Genomic DNA, 20,203 nt, shown 5'->3' with positions numbered 1-20,203 from the left:
CCAAAGAATCAAGATGCTGTGTACTTGCAGTAAGCTTTTATTGAAGTTAATCAGTGCTTCAAGTTTTGAACATCATGTATAAGGATACAGCAATGTACAAATTATTTAGTACATCATATAATAATTAAAAAAAGTTATTTTGTAATGTTCTTCTTGCGTTGCTAACTAAATGTTGATTAGGGGTTGGTACAACACTTTGTTTAAAATGTTACATAGTTGTCGTACAGATACGATACCTACCGAAATTCTGAGATCGAGATTCAAACCATTTAAATCACACATACGCCGAAAAGTGGTTGAGAACTATTTCAAAATGAACATTCACCTTTTACCAAATTTCTTATGTCGTGAGTGACTTCAACGAATAAGAACAATGATTAAAATGATTTTAAATATTCTGGTACGTCAATTAAAATGTCTCTTGGACAGCAGAGAACCTCAATGCACAATTGAACCAATCGAAAAAACGCGAAATTATTTCACAACCAGATTTGATATCCTTATGATGAGATATATTTTCGTTATTTAATTAGAAGTGCTGGACCTTCTTGTTAGTGAAGTAATGATCTAGAAAATATTTGTTAGTTATGGGATTTGATTTATAATTCGTTCACCAGGAGTTGGCACTTGGCTCCTCTGAAGCTGAGTTCATTTTAGCGTGGGAGTGAGAGGAGAAACATCTTCGCACTTGAAATTGAGACAACCCTCAAAGCGTGTCAAGCACAAGCAGTGAATTCTATTGTACCTTTCGTTACTCTAGCTAATAAAATATATTTTAAATTTAAAAACTGCTGTTTTTCCAGAAAAATGCCTCAAAAAGGACAAACTATTCATTCAAAGGAGAGAAATATCATCAAGTTTATGAAATATTTAAAAAAATGCTCAGAAAAGATAGTGAAATAAATATTTTTTGTCATACGATCGCCAAATAGCAACCTTGTTCAGGATTGTTCACATCTTTCTCCCAAAAATATCGAAATAGTATCGTCGAATATCACGTGATGTAGGCGGAGAAACGTGCCAACTCCTGGTGAACGAACTATACCAATCTGTCTCAGTATCTTCTATTATGAAAGCTACAATCGAACCGATTTCCTTTTTTTTAAAACCTAAGAAGAAGAAATTTGGAAATTCATCCCAAAAAGATGCTGTCTTAACTAGCAGTAGTTATAAAAGTTGCGATTGAACTTTGTAGCATCATGGTCCATAGTATTGTTACTATATTTGAAATTGTTCAAAAATTCAATATTTATGATATTTAGCATTTGCTTTGGGTTACACATGGTCTACTTGTTCAATTGTATTTCTGAGATTGGTATGATCAATGGTTTAAGGAGCAGGTGGTACGAATTAAGCAACTGGTTTTCTCAATTACTCTTTGCAAAACTTGCGAAAACTAATTTTCAACACTTACAGAGCAAATAATACTACTAAAAAACTATATAAATAGCTGAACAACTGTTTTTTTCTTATTATTGAAATATTTAAAATGTAATTGTCAGAGATTTTTGACAGATGAAAATTTAATTGTAAAAAATGCTACCAGTGATTACTGAACCACCACTGCAGTATTTTACAAGTTAGAACATTTCGCTTTACTGCTGAGGCACATACAATCAATAGAGCTTAGTTCTATAACTTCGTTTGTTTATATTTATCGAAGTTTAAAACATAGATTTGAGTAGTTTTTTTTTATTTTAAGCTTCACTTTTGGAAATTTCTCGGAAAAAATGACTAAATAACAGTTTATTTAATTGTTATTTTACCATATATAAATGAAATAGTCAAATAACCATAAATAATACGGTATTTAAGCTGTTAACTGTGAGAAAAATCACTTATTAACTGCTTTCATCCATTACGGTTAAACAAGCAGAATTTTTTCACATCAACTAGGCCCAAATGATGAAGCAATTTATTTCCTTGAAGATGGGTACATATTATAACCGAGAGAGCTAATCTGTCAATTTCATGACCGACAGAAATTTGAGTCCTAGCGTTGGCATCACAATATTTCCTCCATTCTCTTGACCACATGAAGATGTTGTTGTTGTCAATTTACGTCGCACTAGATCTGCACACTGGGCTATTGGCGACGGTCTGGGAAACATCCCTGAGGATGATCCGAAGACATGCCATCACAATTTTTATCCTCTGCAGATGGGATGGCACCTCCGCTTCGGTAGCCAGACGACCTACACGTGAAGTCGAGCACTTTACGGTAGAACAGTTTAACGAGGACCAATACCGCACACCCTCGGTTCCTACCCAGGCTGATCCAAGTGGTCACCCACCCGCACCACACTGACCGTAGCCAGTGATGCTTGACTTCGGTGATCTGTTGGGAACCGTGTCTTAACGATCAGTCCAATGTGGGACGACCACATGAAGAATATTCAGTGCTCTGCCCTTCTCAATTTGTGACCATGAGCTATTTGAATACGATACTCTCAATCACGCAAAGATGGCAGCACGTTAAACCTGCTAAACTTACTTTACGGTTTTGAAACCATGCTGGTTGCAAATGGTTAAAAAACAGTATAGTTTAGTATACATGGTTTTTTAACCTTACTAGTTGTAAACGGTTGCAAACCGGAAAGGTAAAAATGTTCTTTATCGTAAACTTTACTGTTAGTTGAATGAACAGACTGTTGCCGTTTATTTTACCATGATATTAGAATGATAATTCTAACAGTGTAGTGTATTAAAACCAGTTATATTATTATAAAGAGCTTAATACTTTTTTCAATTCAAGAATTACTTGCAATTTTTAAAGAAAAAAAATATTCTTGAGAAAAACGAACGCGTTTCCTTTAAAAAGTAGTTGAAGCAAGTAAATTGACAGAATAAGAAAAATAAAATTCGAGAAAGTAATTTAGAAGGAATGATTGAAAAAGACTTTTGCTGGATCGACGAACACTTAAATACTTTCCTAATTTAAGACATGAGTCTTCTTAAAATGGCGATAAGCTACGGAGAGCAAAACAATTTGACTCGCTATTTTTTTTTTCATTTGAAGAGAAATAAAACAGAAAATAAAATTCATTGCTTATTTTCTTTTTGAACGAGTTTTTAGAGAAGGTGAAGAAAAAGAAAGAAATAATAAAAGAATGACTAAAATGTTAATACTTTTCTATGTATATACAGTTTTTAATAACTAAAGTCATTTATCATTTATAGATTGAAGTGAAAGAAAATTATTTAAAAAAATTTTATTCCAAAAAATAGTAAAAAATCCATATCTTCTTTTGCTGAAAAAATTATTCGAAGAATTCGCAAAAGAATTCGTACTATTATAAGAATTCATGAACATTCTCAAGAATAAGAGAGTCTCGCAAAAAATTAAATAGTATTGGTTTAATTAATATATTATTAGCATATTCTTAATCAAGCGAGAAAAATAATTATAGGACAGCATAATATATTACTTATTTAAATAATTCATATTAAGACCGAAAAGTTCTCGCACGGAGAAAAATATTGTAGTTAAATTACAGTACTGTATTGTAATGATATTTCTGGTAAAAAAAACATAAGTTTAGTTTATAAAACCAAGACATATGGTACTTAAATCTTTAATTTAGTAATTTTTTTGTTCATATAATAGTTTATCGGAAATTCTGGTTTTCTTATTACCACTTATTTAGTCAAAAATATGAAACTGATAAGTAAATTTAACCGAATAAGTGGTTTTTAAGCAATGCTTAAGGTGTCATAATAAAATTAACAAATTTTTCCACATTCACCAAATTTAAACATAAAATCATATTTTATTGTTAACTTTACCGAAATCATTAACGCTTTTGTGAAAATTAACGAGCTTTTTGGTGTTCTCATAGAGCACGAAACACGGTAGATTTTACCACATTGTGGTAGTTTTCCACATTGTGTGACCATACTTTTTTTCTCTGTCTAGAAAAATATTTTTAGGCAAGGCAGAAATTAAAACCAGAAAGTGTAAACAGTTTTAAAGAAAAATAACTGCTACACTTTCTTAATTTGTTTAGAAAGCTTCTCTTTGCATATTCATTCATATAGAAAAATAACACGAACAAGTAACTCTTCTTTTATTTTTTAACTATCTGGAGAATTTAAATATTATTTTCAAGACAGTAGATTGTCAATATCTAAAAACAAGCTTTATGAATATTTTTTTTTTTCATTTTAAATTGAAAGAAATAACTTTATTCTCAGCAGAAAGTATTCGCTCTATTTTTTATTTATTTTACTCCTTTGTGCCTGTTTTCATTATATAAAATATTATACAATACATTACACTAAGGAAAAAAAGTTTATCTTGACTAATTCAGGTGTGGAGATTTCAAATCTAAAATTAGTTTTGCTCTTAAAGCTACATTTTTTTAAAAATGACATTTTTAGTCTATTTTATTTAAAACCGAAAACGCTATATATAGCTAGAGTTCGGGAAAATGTTGCTACAAACTTCTAGAATAGTTCAGAGACATGATAAGAATTAGAATAACATCGAAACCCATGGTTAGAAATGGCTAGAGGCGTTTCCAAATTATGACCTGTTCCGAAGTATACGCAGGAACAGTTTATAATTGGTAAGCACCTCTAGCGGCATATGATGATATTTCTGGCATGGTTTCCTCTGCAATTTTAATCCTGATGATGTGCTTCAACTCCTCTAGAAGTTTGTCGCAACAAACTTCTAGAGGTTCCATGCGACCTCTTATGTGGCCAAATGGTCGAGTGGTTAGCGTGCCTGACTGCAAAGCTAATGGCTGCGAATTCGAATCCCGCTCAGGGCATGGATGTTTCTCTCTGTGTCTTGTTCTCTATTGTGTGTTGTGTGAATGTGACCCACCCTATAAAACGGGTTTCTGTGGCAGTGTGGTGTGGGTAATGTTGCTCGCCACCGTGACTTAGGTTCACAGGTGCCCACTGGGTAACTTTGAATGAGTCCGGCATCTTCCTGACATATTCCGGCATCTTCCTGGGCGAAGAACATAGAAGTTCAGTGCCGTTCGAAAAATTTTTTTATTTCGACTAAATATTGACTAAAATTGTCATTATATTGACTACTTATATAATGACTAATTTATATTGACGAAATATAATGACTAAAAATGTCATTTTTTAAAAAGAAAAAAAACTGTAGCTTGGAGAGAAAACCTAATTTTTTATTTGAAATCAGCGATACTAAAGTATATGACATCTGTTAAAAAATCTCAGGCAATAGGGAAAAAAATGTTCCCCGTTGTTATAAATGAAAAATATTGATTATTAATCAATTAATAATCATTAGAAACATAATAGTAATTAAACTTTCTCATATTTTTAAGCTTTCATGAGGATTGATAATTTAAAATTACTTTAAGGAGAGGATCTAGTCATTGTATAAAAATAAACTTCTTTAAAAATTTTTTTTTTTAGAAAAGGTATATTTTTATATTATCTATAGTATATTTTTACGTATAGGTATATTTTAATGTATTATCTTCTTATAAAGAAAACTTTTGTCCCCACATACAATAATGCAGAAATACGAGAAGAATAATTAACTCTTCCCTCATTTTTATCTGTTATGAGAATACTATGAAATAATATTTTTGGATGAGGAGCTTGTCATTATCTAAGAATAATTCTTTTAATATTTTTTACTCCATAACAAAAATAAAAATTTCCGTTTAAAGATCTCGTAAGTTAACCTTCTTGACACCCTAAAAACTTGAAGAGTTATTAAATTCTCTTTTGTAACTGTCAAAACTAAGTAACATACAATAACTCCTCTTGTCTATTTGAGGGGAATCTCTTTTCGCTGAAGAGGCACAAAATAAGATGAAGTGACATATCCTGTCATTACCTTTCCATAAAGTGAGGGATGAACTATGAGGATGTAACGGTTGATGGCAATAGCAGTGATGGAAAGGAGTGAGAGGCCCACATTCACGTATCGAAGGAAAGGGAAGAGGACACAAAGTGTATCTCCATGAACCCATCTAAGATTGATGAAACGGGATGCAGAAAAGGGAAGATTGATGCAACAGAAAATAAAGTCCGCTACGCTTAAGCTGATGATGAAAGCTGCTGTGGCACTCCGAACTCTTGGACATCGCATCAAGGCGATGATGGTTAAAGCGTTGCCTGTTAGTCCAACTATGATGATCATGATGACACAGAATGCGGAGAAATAGAGCAATCCTTTTCGTTCTAAGATGCTTGGGAGGGTTGTGACGGGATCGACGGAAGGCCATTCTTCTCTTGGAAAGGCCATTTTCATAAATCAAGGGACACCTGAAAAAAAGAATAGGAATTATGAGATGGGATTGTGAAGCGAGGAGTTGTTAGCGACTTACCTTACCATTTTTTTTTTAGAAAAAAAAGCAAAAAATCAGCGTATTTTTTTATTTTATTAATAAATACAAGGAACTGAAACAAAACATAATACACAAGTTCTAAGTTGAAATTTTAATTTTTTTTATTTGTAAAAAATATTTAATTTACCATCAGTTTACTATCCCAAATTATCTCGGACAGAAAAAAGTTAAATATAAGTCTTTGTATACGTTCACATTTTCATAATATGAAAAATCATCTGCATTACTTTTAGTTTCGCTCGCAAACGCTATTTTTTTACTCTTTTTTCTAAGTTAATTCATCAACCATCGTATATACAATTGTGTACAAAACGCGTCTGCAGTTCTACAAATAGCAAAACTCCCAAACAAAAATTGGCAAAATTCCAATCACAGAGGATTATTATTATTTTTTATTTTGTTTTCGGTCGAATGAAAATGTGATAAAACAAAAGCATTGACGAATTTTGTTATGCCCGAGTTTATTCGGGATAATAAATATTTGCAATATACTATATATATTTGCAATACATACCCGAGTTAACTCGGGATGATCAGGGAAGCGGTTAAGTGAGAGTTCTCTTTAATTCGAATAACAATCATTATTTTTGCTATACAAATATAAATTCCAGTTTCTTTAAAAGAAATATCTGTGTAATTTGTAATGATTGTATCCGAGATGGCTGATTTTAATAATGAGAATAAACTGAATAGACAGAAGATGGGATTGTAAGCAGGATTGTTAAGTAAGAGTTTATTGATTCAGATCATAATGCAAATTTAAATTTCAGTTTCTTTGAAGGAAATATTTGTATAATTAATAATAATTGCATCCGTGATGAATAGTTTTAACAATAAGAATAAATTAAATTGATAGGAGATTGGAAAAATACAATTTTTTATTTTTTATTTTTATTTTAAGGAATCCAATTTTGATTTATATTTTGGGAAGGACTTTATAGGAGTAAAAATATTTAAATTTATTAACTGAATATTTAATGCTACGTTCAAAAAAAACTTTTTAATTAAAAAAAATACGCAATGTTTTAAATGCCTTTGTAGTAATAATAACTAAGTATTATAATTTTCAATCTGGATAAAAATTTAGTTATTGCCTTTCTATTTATTTTTTATTAATAAATTATTTTTCAGTCAATTAATTATTTATTAGTAAAATTTAATTAATTATTTATTAACTAATTTATTAATTAATGAGTTTATTTTTCGCTTATTAAGTATTATTATTTATTAATTAAGAATAGAATTTGGAACCAGAGTATTAATAGAAAACACATTAAATGTACTACAAATTAAAATATGTACTACTTTCCAGATCCATTTATTATTCTCAACTTAACTTCAATTATGAAGACAAAGTGAATAGAATAGTCAAAATAACGTCTGAAAAGTATTGCATTGAAAAATTTAATGCATTATTAAATAATCTCTGTTGAAACTTGTTATGTGGGTGAAAACTGTGACGAGGAAAGGGAAAGTTGGACTCAAAATTCTATGTTTGTTACAAATTAACACTTTCCTCTTAAATTTTGGACTTTATGGCCGCTTTAAGCAAGGCTAATCAAGTTAAATAAAATAATAAAAGCTAATAAAAGCAAATAAAAAATAAAAGCAAGGCTAATCAAGCTAAATTAAATAATAAATTTTTTGCCGCTTTAGGCATCATAGTGACTTAAAATGCAACCAATTCGAACAAAAACTATAATGAATGAATTCTTACAGAAGAAAGATGCAAATTCATTGTCAGCAAATCAGTACAAAAAATGTTAATAATAAGACAAGAATTATGCACTAAAAATTAAAGGCAATTATCTTATGGAGAATATCTATAAGTGTTGGTTTTCAAAAACAAAAAATTGGTTACATCATTTTTTTAAAAAATATTCTTAAGAAACATTATTGTTTGTTAAAAAAGGATAAATTAGTATTATAAGAGAAATTAGCGTTTTTTTTGTTTATCCTCTGAATTTTTACTACATGGTCTACTCAACATAATAGTTTTATTCATAATAATTAAGAAACTATGTATTATGAAGTTGAAAGAAGCATAACATTCACATATCGTGAAATCTTTAAATTTTCATCACACTTTGGCCTAGACGAATCGCCGGTATCCATTTCATATATTTTTTCTGAAGCTCTAATTACAATAAAAAATATATATAGGTATTTTTTAATTATAAGATAATAGTCTAATACTTACTAAAAGATTCGTTAGATTATCGGAGTTAAATTTGTTTTAAAATGTAAAATCCGAAAAAGTAGTAAACTTTTCTTTCTCACCTAGTTTTAAAAATTTATCAGTAATTAATTTCATAAATTAAAGAAATTTCAATAACGAATAACTGTTTCTATTACTGTAAATAACTGCACATTTTAAAAATTATAGCTTGGAAATGAACCTTATTTGGAAATTTTACCTTTAACTCAGAAAAAGACATGTTTCATGCTGTGTTTCATAACCATACATTATTAAAATGCTAAATATGTACAAAAATATGTTTTATTAAAATGCTGCATCATAGAGTTAAAACAAAATATAAACTAGCAATGCCGGTGTTGCAAAATTATATTCCATTTCTATTTCAAAATAGTTTTAAGTTATTAGTCTTATTAAGATGTTTATTCCAATTTTCTGTCTGCTTCCATTTCATTTTTTAAACGATATGTTATTTTTTATAAATGGTTAAAAGTATGATTTTGTTTATTTTTCAATTTACATTTGCCAAAAAAAGATTTAACACATGATTTTTTTTATAACTTGTATTGCAATGCAAGTTATTAATATACTTTCGTAAAGAGCAAGCTTGTTGATATAAGAGGCTATATGAAGATAGTTTACTTAGCAGGTTTGTGACATGGGCTATAATCCGTTGAAATGAACTGAATAGAAGGTTTGTGACGTCATAAATGGGCTATAATCTGTTGACATGAACTGTTTTATAATTCCTAAAGCTCTGGGGATTGAAAATACTAATGGCAGATGTTTGTGAAAATTAATCTGTTATAATAATCTTCTATGAAGGAAAATCGTTTCCCAATAGAGTTAAATATAGTAGTGATTGATTTAATTTTTGTAAATTTTATGATTTTTTGCTATAAAGCTTTTTGTTTTTATATGGAATGGTTGCGAAACTTTTGATCTAATTTAAAGGAGAAAGAAAAAAGACATTAATTATAGATAGAATATGTTATGTTTAGCAAATTAAAGTAATGATTTTTCTAGCACTGAAGTAGTTATATTTTAAAATCCACATTTTTGATATTACCGCGTTGATGACGTATTTTACATTCAATTTTAAATGAACTTATTTTTAAATATATTTGAGTTCTTTTAAATGTGTTTTGCAATAGTTTGACTGAATCGGCGCTGTATTAGTATGTACAATTAAAATAGTATACAAATCACGTAGCACTTATTATCAGTGGTCATCTTTTTTACTATTCACTATTCATATTAGTAATTACTATTCACTATTTTTGTAATTACTATCTTTATTTTCATTGTTTGAAAATCAAGAAATTAAAATGCTTGAAAACAATCTATTTGAAAAAAATTATTTCAAGGGAAATTCCTACAAAAAAGAAATTCCAGCCAGTGATTCAAATCAGGGATTCCTATCATAAATTGAATAAATGCTTTTAATAATGAATTTCTTTAATTCATGAAGAATTCCCATCGTCAATCGAATTGGGAATCTGAAGAAAATAGAAAAACAATGATTATTAGTGCAACTACAGCACTCGACATAGAGTAAACGTGTAGTTACAGTAATTTATTAAAAAAACATAGGTTTGTTTTGTACATTTAAATCCATTGAAAAATTACCTATTTTTCTTCATTAAAATTTGGATATTTTAATATAGTTTTATTTTATTAAAAATTCGATTATTTTTTGTAATTTGAGGGAAATAAAATTTAATTTATTTTAAAAATGTTACTAATTTTTTAAAAAGGTCTTATACTTTAAATACAAAGTTTGAAGATCTTTCTGCTCAAAAATCATGGTATAATATTTTCCAAATAAAAAAATAACTTGTCGGGATCCTTGGTAATATAAAACAGTTTAGGCGAAAGTGTTAGCAATTCAATAAATAAATCGTGAGTCAACCTATATTTGTGCACCTGACAGAATTCTGAAGTAAACATAGATTAGATTCCACGCGAGTTTAATGTTAAATAAATGTAGTAGGTTTTGAAAATCCGGTGCACTAAAATCAATCAAGAGGTATAGACTTAACGATAAATAAACACAATATGCATCCGGCATTATATACCAAAGAGTGTCATAAAAATATATAAACTTAGTATATAACTTTAACCGAATATAAGTTTTGAAAATATAATACTTAGGTTTTATAATTACAGAAGTAGCTGCTAATTATTATTCTTGTGTATTAGGTGTCCAAAATCAGATTATTTTGATTCTCAGTACAATTAAAATTAAATAAACATTTAATTTTGCTTAATACAAATGTTCAAAATCAGTTTATTTGAATTCCCAGTACAATTAAAATTAAATAAATATCTAATTTTGCTTAATACAAACACTCAAAATCAGTTAGTTTGAATTCACAGCACAATTAAAATTAAATAAATAATTAGTTTTGCTTAATACAAATGTTTAAAATCAGTTTATTTGAATTCCCAGTACAATTAAAAATAAATAAACATTTAATTTTGCTTAATACAAATGTTCAAAATCAGTTTATTTGAATTCCCAGTGCAATTAAAATTAAATAAATATCTAATTTTGCTTAATACAAGCGCTCAAAATCAGTTTATTTCAATTCACAGCACAATTAAAATTAAATAAATAATTAGTTTTGCTTAATACAAATGTTCAAAATCAGGTAATTCGAATTCTCAGTTCAATTAGAATTAAATAATTTTTTTTATTTATCTAATACAACTGATGCAAAAAATCAAGTCATTTGGATTTGTAAGTTTAATTAAACTAGTAATAAATATTTGATTTTGTGTGTGGGGGATTTTTTTATTTAAAAGCTTGAAGATTAAAAAAAAAAACTCATTGTCTATCGAAGAAATGACTGCATAGAAAATGTGACAGTAAATTTTTTCAATCTAACACTCATTTCATTTTCAAATTTTATCAAATTCAGTTGAAAACATGATATTTATTATTAATATAATCCTCATTTCTTGTTGAATTTTATTTTTTATTTGTGTAATTAATTACAAAACTTTGTCTTTAAGAACATTTTTCTCTCAATACGCCACTAACTTTGTTAGAATACTTAGATTTTTTTAAATATGCATGTAAAGAATAAGAAAAGTCTGGGAAAAATCGGAACAAGTTGCGATCCCGCTGCGACGTTAATTGATCTCCTCAGAGAAGAAACACAACGACGAATCTTAACTATTCCTCTATTGGGACTTAACTATATAATGAAATAATAATTAAGCCGACTTCTTAACTTAAAAATCAAATTTAAAGGAAAACATCTTTTCTTTTCTTTCTTCTGAGATTCATTATCAATACAATAATTATAATCTAAATAGAAATGTATATTCGCAAGGAGTGAACCCAGTTTTTAAATGACAAACAAAATTTTGATAGAAGGAAAATAAAAGAAAACAATACGAGGAAATCATGGAATTTTTTTTCTTTCTGAAAGCAAGATTTTTATCTTACACTCATTGGTATTACATCATCATGTTCAATACGTTGACAACATAAAGGCGGCACGTCTTTACTTGAACTGCAAGAAATTCTCGCCTGTCCTTGTTTAATCCAGTTAGAGTATTAAATCAATTCTAGCATATATTCTGAGTTTGTAAGGAAAATATATCGAAAGTTAAATAAATAATGCATGTTTCGCGATAGTAAATTTTCAAGAATAACTTGCAAATGGTGTTACGAATAACTTGTTATCATTCCCATTCGTTATTTAAAAGTTAGTCGATTAATTCTTCAAATATTACGACATAGACTAAAAACAACGAAACTTAATCATTGGATAAAAAGTTAAAATGTTCATTACATATAAATGGTGTTTCATAATGACCACCCTTATTGTATATTTTCAGAATTTTTCTTCAAATTGAGGTGAAAATACACACATAATTGGGATTAAAAATTCATATTTCTATGACAAACCAAAATGCTATTAATGTCTAATGAATCATTACTGAGGAAGGTGGGATGTGTTTTTAAAGCTGTTTGTTAAGCTATTTAAAGCGTCTCCACTACCATCAGCAGATTACGGACGGGGCACATGAGAGGTATGAAGATCATGCCCGACAGCTCTAGAACCTACGCAGCTCTAGCAGGCACTGCCCGGGTGCTCAGCTGTATCCGAGGCATTTCTTCTACTGTGTCTCAGTTGCCTCGACCCTCTTCAACATAGACCTCATATAAATGGTGTTTCATAATGACCACCCTTCAACTACTGCCATGACCTCAACTGCTGCCATGACACCCTTTATTACGAAAAAGTCGGAGATGTGGCCATGGCTGTGCTCCATGCCTTCGGTCCCATTTGAATTGTACTTTTCTGCACTTGTCAAACGACAACAACAACACCATTTAAAGCGTCGCTCTGTTTCATCCAGCACTTAAACAGGTTTTCTTGTTTTCAGCTTCTCCCTTCTCTTTTGAATTTGTTAGATTTTGATGTTGTTTTTATTTCTTTCTAAGCTGTAGCAATTATTTTAAAGCCTCCATCTTGCATTCTTTCTTGAACTTTATTTTTGAAAAGTATTCATAATTTATATATTAAGAGTAGTCGCTACGGAACATCCTGTATATACAGTCAAACCCCGCTATAGTGATCACGGTTTATAGTGAACTCCCGAATATAGTGAACGAAATGTTTGCTCCTGTGCCTCGCTGCACACCGTGTTATTTTTTGAGGATATAGTGAATCAAAAAAAAAGAGAGAGGAAGTTGGATATTATGAATTTTTTTCTGCCTTCGACTGATCTATTTTCTTCATTTTTTAAGCAATAATTTTGAAATTTCTACTTCAAAATAAATGCATATAACGATTTTTAAAACCATCTATAGCATGGAATGTAACAATAAGCATTTTTTCTTGTTTACTTCATTATTGAATTGGTACACCATTCAAAAAAGCCGCAATCTTCCAGTATCAAGACAAATGCTTCAAGTCAAAGCAGATGAATTTGCTGAACGATTTGGTGACACTAATTTTATGCTGACAGATTCAAAAAGCGGAAAAATCATCGGAGGAAAAATTATCGGAGAGTCGGGAAATGATTCCATGTCTGATGTGGAGGACTGCGCATCAGCTAAAGATTACTAATTTTTTTTTTGTACAGACGAAGAGTAATAAAAAATAAAAGTTAACACATTTTTGTTACCACGTTTTTTTCAGTCATTTTTGTATTTCATTTTGATGGTCATTTATTTAAATAATATGTAATATAAAAGGGGAGTTTGAAACCACTAGCTAAAATTGGTTGCGGATCGGATATAGTGAAGTTCCGGTTATAGTGAACCGAAATTTCGGTGCCTAGAAAGTTCGCTATAGCTGGGTTTGACTGCATTTTAGTTATGAGTTAACAGCTAAACCTTAAAAATCTTAATAAATGAATACAAAATGAAGTAAGACAATTTATAACGAAATGTCTTTGATGAAGCAATAAATATCAAGTTAATATATGCACCAAATATTTTGTGAGTTATTTGCTTCGATGTAAAGTTTTCAAATATTAAAAGGTGATCATAAAATAAAGTGAGATATCTAGAGCTTTAGTACGTGAAGAGTATTTTACCTAATCAAATACTGTAACCGTGGCAACCTATGGGGCTTCATTCCTAGGTACCCTATTGCCCTATGGCATTTAAGAATAGTGCTCTGAATATCTCACGAGCATTCTTTGGGAGAAATATTGAAGTTTGGCCAGTTATGAAAAGAAATATAAATGATTAGGAATTAGCATAATACCTAATAATAGCTTAGTCGATCAAATTTTACATTTTTTCATATGATATAATTTTTTAATTTATTATGAACTAAAACAAAATTAGACGAAGAGGTCTATTATCGAATCTTAAAATTGAAGTTGATACTAATTATTTTAAAGTTATTACTCGAAAAATTGGTGAATTTTGCTAAAATTGCTGTGAAAGAGTGGTAAAACTTTAATCTGATGTAAATATTAATTGCAGCTTATTGTAAGGAAGTTTAATGTACAGTTTCTTTCGTCGAAGGGCAAATTTTGAATATTTATATCGAAGGGAAAGTTGTACAGAACCGAGTATAGGTGCTTTCTTTTCTCACAGAAACTGCTCGAATAAAGTCGCTTCAATTTTTATTTGTATGATAAAATACCCCGTTATTTACAAAAATAAAATTTACTTTATGAAAATGAACAATATTTTGGAGGGTGAATTACTTATTATTTGGAAGCACGCCAGAACCCTGTTTTATCCGCCCAGAACGGATAAAATCGAGTAGGTCTAAAAAAATTGAAAAAATAAAATTTCTCAACCGAAATAGTTATTTATAGCAACGCATTATTATCATTGCTTTTCTTACTGTGAAACATTCAAGAATTTTAAAATAAAGGCAGCTAAGGAATAAATTCTGAATTCATTGAAAATGAAGCCAGTGTGTCACACAGAGAAGTTAATTATAATAAAATAATTACCAAAGTGCTTCGGTGAAAATTACCGAGCTGTTTGGTGATCTCATAGTGCCAGAACGCATGATAAATTTTACCATATTTTGGTAGTTTTAACCAAATCATTTTATTTTATATTTTGATATTTTATAACCATCATTTGCAGCCGACCCAATTCCGGGTTTACGACTTCTAATGTTCAACTCCGTAGCATTGTAATTTTGAATCAATCCAGAAGATAAGCAAGCTCCTGGATCAGTACCCTCAAGGGTATAATTTGTTATGGGAACATGGAGGACTTTGTGACTCGACAGATTTAACGTGCATCAGTCACCATTCACTACACGGGAAGTCTACGACCCCTTGGACATGGGCCCAGTGTCCTACGAACCAGGCATATTTTTGAATACATCTACCCGGTGTTATTCAAATGGAAAAATATCAATTTTAATCTGATAAGGTTATTTAATCGAAATAAAGATTTTACATCGTATGTTAATATGATTTAAGACTTGATTAACAATTGAAAACTATCGCTAAATTAAGTGTTATCAATCGCAGAACTTACTTAAAATAAACTTTTCAAGCAATTAGAAACTACAGAAGGAGTAAAAATCATACATTTTCTTTTTCATTTTTAAAAACGCTGTAGCAGAAAACAAATAGTTCTTTCTGTTCTTCATTCATATCAAATAGCGAGGCGTTTGCTTGCATTTACTTTCACACGATTTCTGACATATACCAGCAGTATTTAAGCCATAAATGTGGGGTTACGGTTCGATGCAGCAAAATTGTCTCTCCTGATTCTCTTCAGCGTAAACATTTATAAATTTTTGATTCAACTTTTTATAAATACCCTGTACAAAAATTCTGTGTGTAGTTGCCACCAATTTTGGTGTTGAGGTAAACTATCCATTTTTAAAAACAGAATTGTAGGTATCGTGCAAAAATTACATAAAATTGACAAAAATAGATATTGTTAGAAAGAATTAGGGTGATTATTTTACTAAAAATGTACTCGCTTTTTTAATAAAATATTTCGGCAATGACGTTATTAAATTGACTCGAATGCACATGAAAATTCATGATGCTAGTAAACAAACAAGTAAGCAAACAAAAATAGAATAAAGAAAACTATAACAGTGAATAAGAGGAAAAAATATGACTACTTACACTGTAAAAATTTTAGTTTTAATTTAAATCAAAAAGGATGGCAATTATTCGTCGAAATTTTTTACAGTGTAATGTTGAGCTTACAAAAAGTTTATAATCGAAACCATGAAAAAAAAGCAGAATATAGAAATACTTTGTTCAGTTTATTAGCGATGCAAGTCGGTTTCACTTTCATTTTGGATTTTATTAATTTGGGTACTGCAATGGGTTATTTTAGATAAATTGTTTCCGTACAAACACTAGTAGTTCTAATTTAATTTCAAAACCTTTTGTTTATTTTTATCTACACTAGATAGAGATAACAATAATCTTCTTTGTAACAGCTACTTAGATAAACCAATTATTTCTAAGAAAAACTGCCTTATGAGCAAAATAAAAAAGAAGATAAATGCTTTGTAGCGAGTAGAAAATGTTTCACAATTGATTATTCTTTATCTATATACAATTATGCTAAAATGAAACTTAAAGTGCTAATATTTTCAAAAAATATAAACTTTTCCTTTCACATTATATAATTTTTATTACAGTAGGTATAAATTAAGTTAAGAAAATTTTTTTGTAAGCTAAAAATAATTTTAAATTTTTATTTTGAAGAAATATGAATAAAAATAAATGAAGCATAAAAAACTTTCTTCCCCCAGAATCTTTCCCAAAATACACTTTCGCCAAAAAAGGAAAAAAATTATGGGAATTTTGAGAACATTTTTAAACAGTGGATCATTAATATTAAGAGTAATATTATTTAATCGAAACATAATTCATTGACTGCGCTCGATTATTTACTTTTGTATTTTAAAACTCAATCGAGCAATCATTACGGTAAAAATGAAAATAAAAATGCCGGTAAATGTCGGAAAGGGAATGAATTATTTGATATGAAAGAACACTTTAAACAAATTAGTAGCTTATAACTTAAGCAACACTCTTGCCCAAAAAATAGTACTTTAAATAAGATGAAATGTGTTTTCTTTATTTGTAACAAGATTCTAAGATTAAAGAGCAATAAAATTTGTTGATAACCTGTCTCTCACTTCTAGGTATTATTAATGATAGGAAAATTCTATTATTTACTTTTGTATATTAAAATTTACCACCATGAAATAACTTTTCTAAATAAGACAATCATTAAAATGCAAAAAAATAAAAATAAAAATAATCAAACAAACAGACATATGGGAAAATCATGACACTAAAGAAAGTATATTATTAGATTTATAGTGAGAAAGAACGTACCGTTAAAACTACCAGAATATGGTAAAATTTACCACTGGCTCTATGGGAAAACCAAAAAGCTCGACAATTTTTATTGAAGCACTTTGGTTATGATTTTGACAAAACAAACAATAAAATACTGTTTTATAACATGTGTTAGCATTTGGTAAAAGGGGTAAAATTTGGTAATTTTATTTGATACCTTAGAATGCGACATTGAAAAGGATTTAATGGGTTAAATTTACTTTTTCAGATTTATATTTGTTTACTAAATGTGTGGTAATAAGAACTATAATTTTGAAAGTTGAAATTTCATGTAAATCGTTACCATACGAACGGGAAAATTACCTCCTGAATATTTCAAAAACAGTATATTTTTTTAAAAGAAATGTCATTGCCATAGAGTACGGTAATTTTACCAGCATTTTTTTCTTGACAAGTGTGTGAAAACGTTAAATCCAAACAAATTTTAAACCTAATCAATAATAAAAAAAATAATAACAAAGAAGAAAATAAATAATAACAATAACAAAGACGAAAAGTAGCTTTAAATAAGATAAAAATATCTTACCTTTATTTGTCAGCTACTTTTTTAAACATGATAATATCAGATATATATTCAAATTAAGCGTTAATAAGCATTTCAGAAAATGTTTTTTTAGTGGTAATTAATTCGCTTATTCCTATTGTTTATATTGCAAAAGTGGAACACTACAATGTGTTTCATACCGGTACTTACTGTTTGATTAAGTTTTCTATATTTCTTCAAAGAATACTTTTCACAGATAAGATATCTTTTTTAGATACGTGAGTTTAAATGATGACCAATGTTTTCTTTTCGATTACTTTTATGTGATAACAGAAAATATTTTTTTCTACAAGTATAAAAAAAGGAAAATAATTTTCCAAGGAATACCTCTCAGAATAAATATGTATAGATTAAATTAAGTATTTTTATAGACTGTTCAGTTATTGTTTTTTAAAGAAGTTATATAAATAAGATTTACATTAAACATAAATAAGATTGCTGTGTAAGTTTTCATACTGTTTGTTTTTTAAAGCAAATAACTAAATTTATACTGTTTTTATGCTGGGTGTTTCGTGACATAAACAAAGGATCGGGTATACTTTGTGCTATGTAGATTGAAGCAAAAATTTTAAGCACGAGGGAAAGTACATGAAGGGACATACTATAGTTTAAGTTCAATAAATAAGAACCTTCCTCAGTATCTAAATGTCAAATGAAGGTAGAAAAGTAAAGGGACAAACACATTGTATAGTGGTTTAACCAATAGGAACAGAGGAACAAGTTTGAGCAAAGAAATAACAAGAAGGAGATATGAAACAGGTGTAAGGGGATTTGGCTGAAACCCCAGGATGCAATAGAATCAAATAAAATAGACTTCAAAACATTAACGAATCTCTTAGGAGTTTTCAAAATATATCAAATTCTAATATGTTTCAAAATGTATTAGAATTTTGAAAATATATAAACTGAATTATTAAAAATTTCCAATATATATTTTGAAAAATTCTATTAATTTTGTTAATGATCTATCCTGTATCCCACCTTTTCTCAATATTTGGAAGTCTATTTTAATTAAATATGTTGCACTCTGGTGTTCCTGCACTATCCCTTCACACCTGTTTGTTATCTCCCTCTTGTCATTTCTTTGTTCAAACTCGTTCCTCTGTTCCTATTGGTTAAACCACTTTGGGTTTGTCTCTTTACTTCACTACATTTATTTGACGTTCAGACATTGAGAAAGGTTCTTGTTTATAAAACTGACACTATAGTATGTCCATTTATGTACTTTAATTTGTGCTTATTCACATTGTTTTACCGTAATTTTAAATTGAAAATTCTGACAGCGTAAGAAGTTTTTAATCGATAGCTTTTTAGTCAGTGATGTTCATACCAAATCAATTAAGAAAATATTTAAAAGACTCAGTTTAAAATATAGGTGCAAAGATAAGACTTAATGTAACTAATTACTTTTTTTATCCGTACAAATTTTCATTTGAAAATTATCGAATGATGTTAAAATAATCGAAAGTGCTTGAAGCCTCGATGCCTGGAAAAAAAATCTACTAAGCTATAAGTGACATAAGTGACTATGTTTAGGATCAGAAAATGAGAAATCAAGAGGAAAAAAAACTTAAAACTGACTGATATTACGTATTTCTGTAAAAATATACAAGTTAAATTTAGAGAGTTTCGTTAAATTTAAATATATCTGAGTTTTAATGGAATTTTCGCTCTCAACTATAAACTACTGTGCCCCATTATGTATTAATGGTCATACCCTTGAAACGGTTTACGAACTCAAATACCTTGGCACTGTTGTTAACGATCAAAACATACTTCGAGCAGAAATCAAGAAAAGAGTCAAAATGGCTATTAAGTGTTTCTTTGGACTGAGGAGACAGCTAAGATCAAATCTTCTCAGCCGAAAAACAAAGTTAAAACTCTATAAGACACTCATACTTCCTGTGCTACTTTATGGAAGTGAAACTTGAACCCTAAACTCAGATATACAGCGAACACTAGACATCTTCGAAAGAAAGATCCTCAAAGCCATCTTTGGCGTAATTCAAGAAAGGAGATGCTGGCGAACCAGATATAACTTCGAGCTCTACCGACTCTACAAGTAGTCCCAAATTACACAATTAATCCGCAGTAATTGGCTGAGATGGCTGGGTCATCTATAGAGAAGCTCTGAAAATAGCGCCATGAGATTCGTCACCTTTAAGAACCCCGAGGGGTGACGCCCAGAGGCCGACCCCCTACAACATGGATCTACGACATCGAAAATGATTTGAAAACCCTAAAGATAAGAAATTGGAAGGGAGTTGCCTTGGG

At 29.4% G+C, this 20,203-nt stretch overlaps 1 protein-coding gene across 4 annotated transcripts in view; it reads right to left on the bottom strand.

Moving 5' to 3' along the window:
* Window positions 1–20,203, bottom strand: part of LOC107453509 (G protein-coupled receptor moody) — a 51,612-nt gene that overhangs the window by 13,179 nt on the left and 18,230 nt on the right. For 3 of the 4 annotated variants that reach the window (XM_016070377.4, XM_043046187.3, XM_043046188.3), the window contains exon 2: window positions 5,831–6,261. In XM_016070377.4, the coding sequence (XP_015925863.1) occupies window positions 5,831–6,247 (417 nt within the window). In that variant the 5' untranslated portion in view covers window positions 6,248–6,261. Of the gene's footprint in view, window positions 1–5,830; window positions 6,262–17,911; window positions 18,102–20,203 lie in introns of those variants that run through there. The other variant, XM_043046185.3, reaches the window with a different exon arrangement.

Source organism: Parasteatoda tepidariorum, chromosome 12 (assembly GCF_982258835.1).
Source record: "Parasteatoda tepidariorum strain Cologne lab strain chromosome 12, Ptep-v5.0, whole genome shotgun sequence".
Classification (NCBI taxonomy): domain Eukaryota; kingdom Metazoa; phylum Arthropoda; class Arachnida; order Araneae; family Theridiidae; genus Parasteatoda; species Parasteatoda tepidariorum.
The sequence above is the reverse complement of the archived record's forward strand: the minus strand, read 5'-3'. Positions and strand labels throughout refer to the sequence as shown.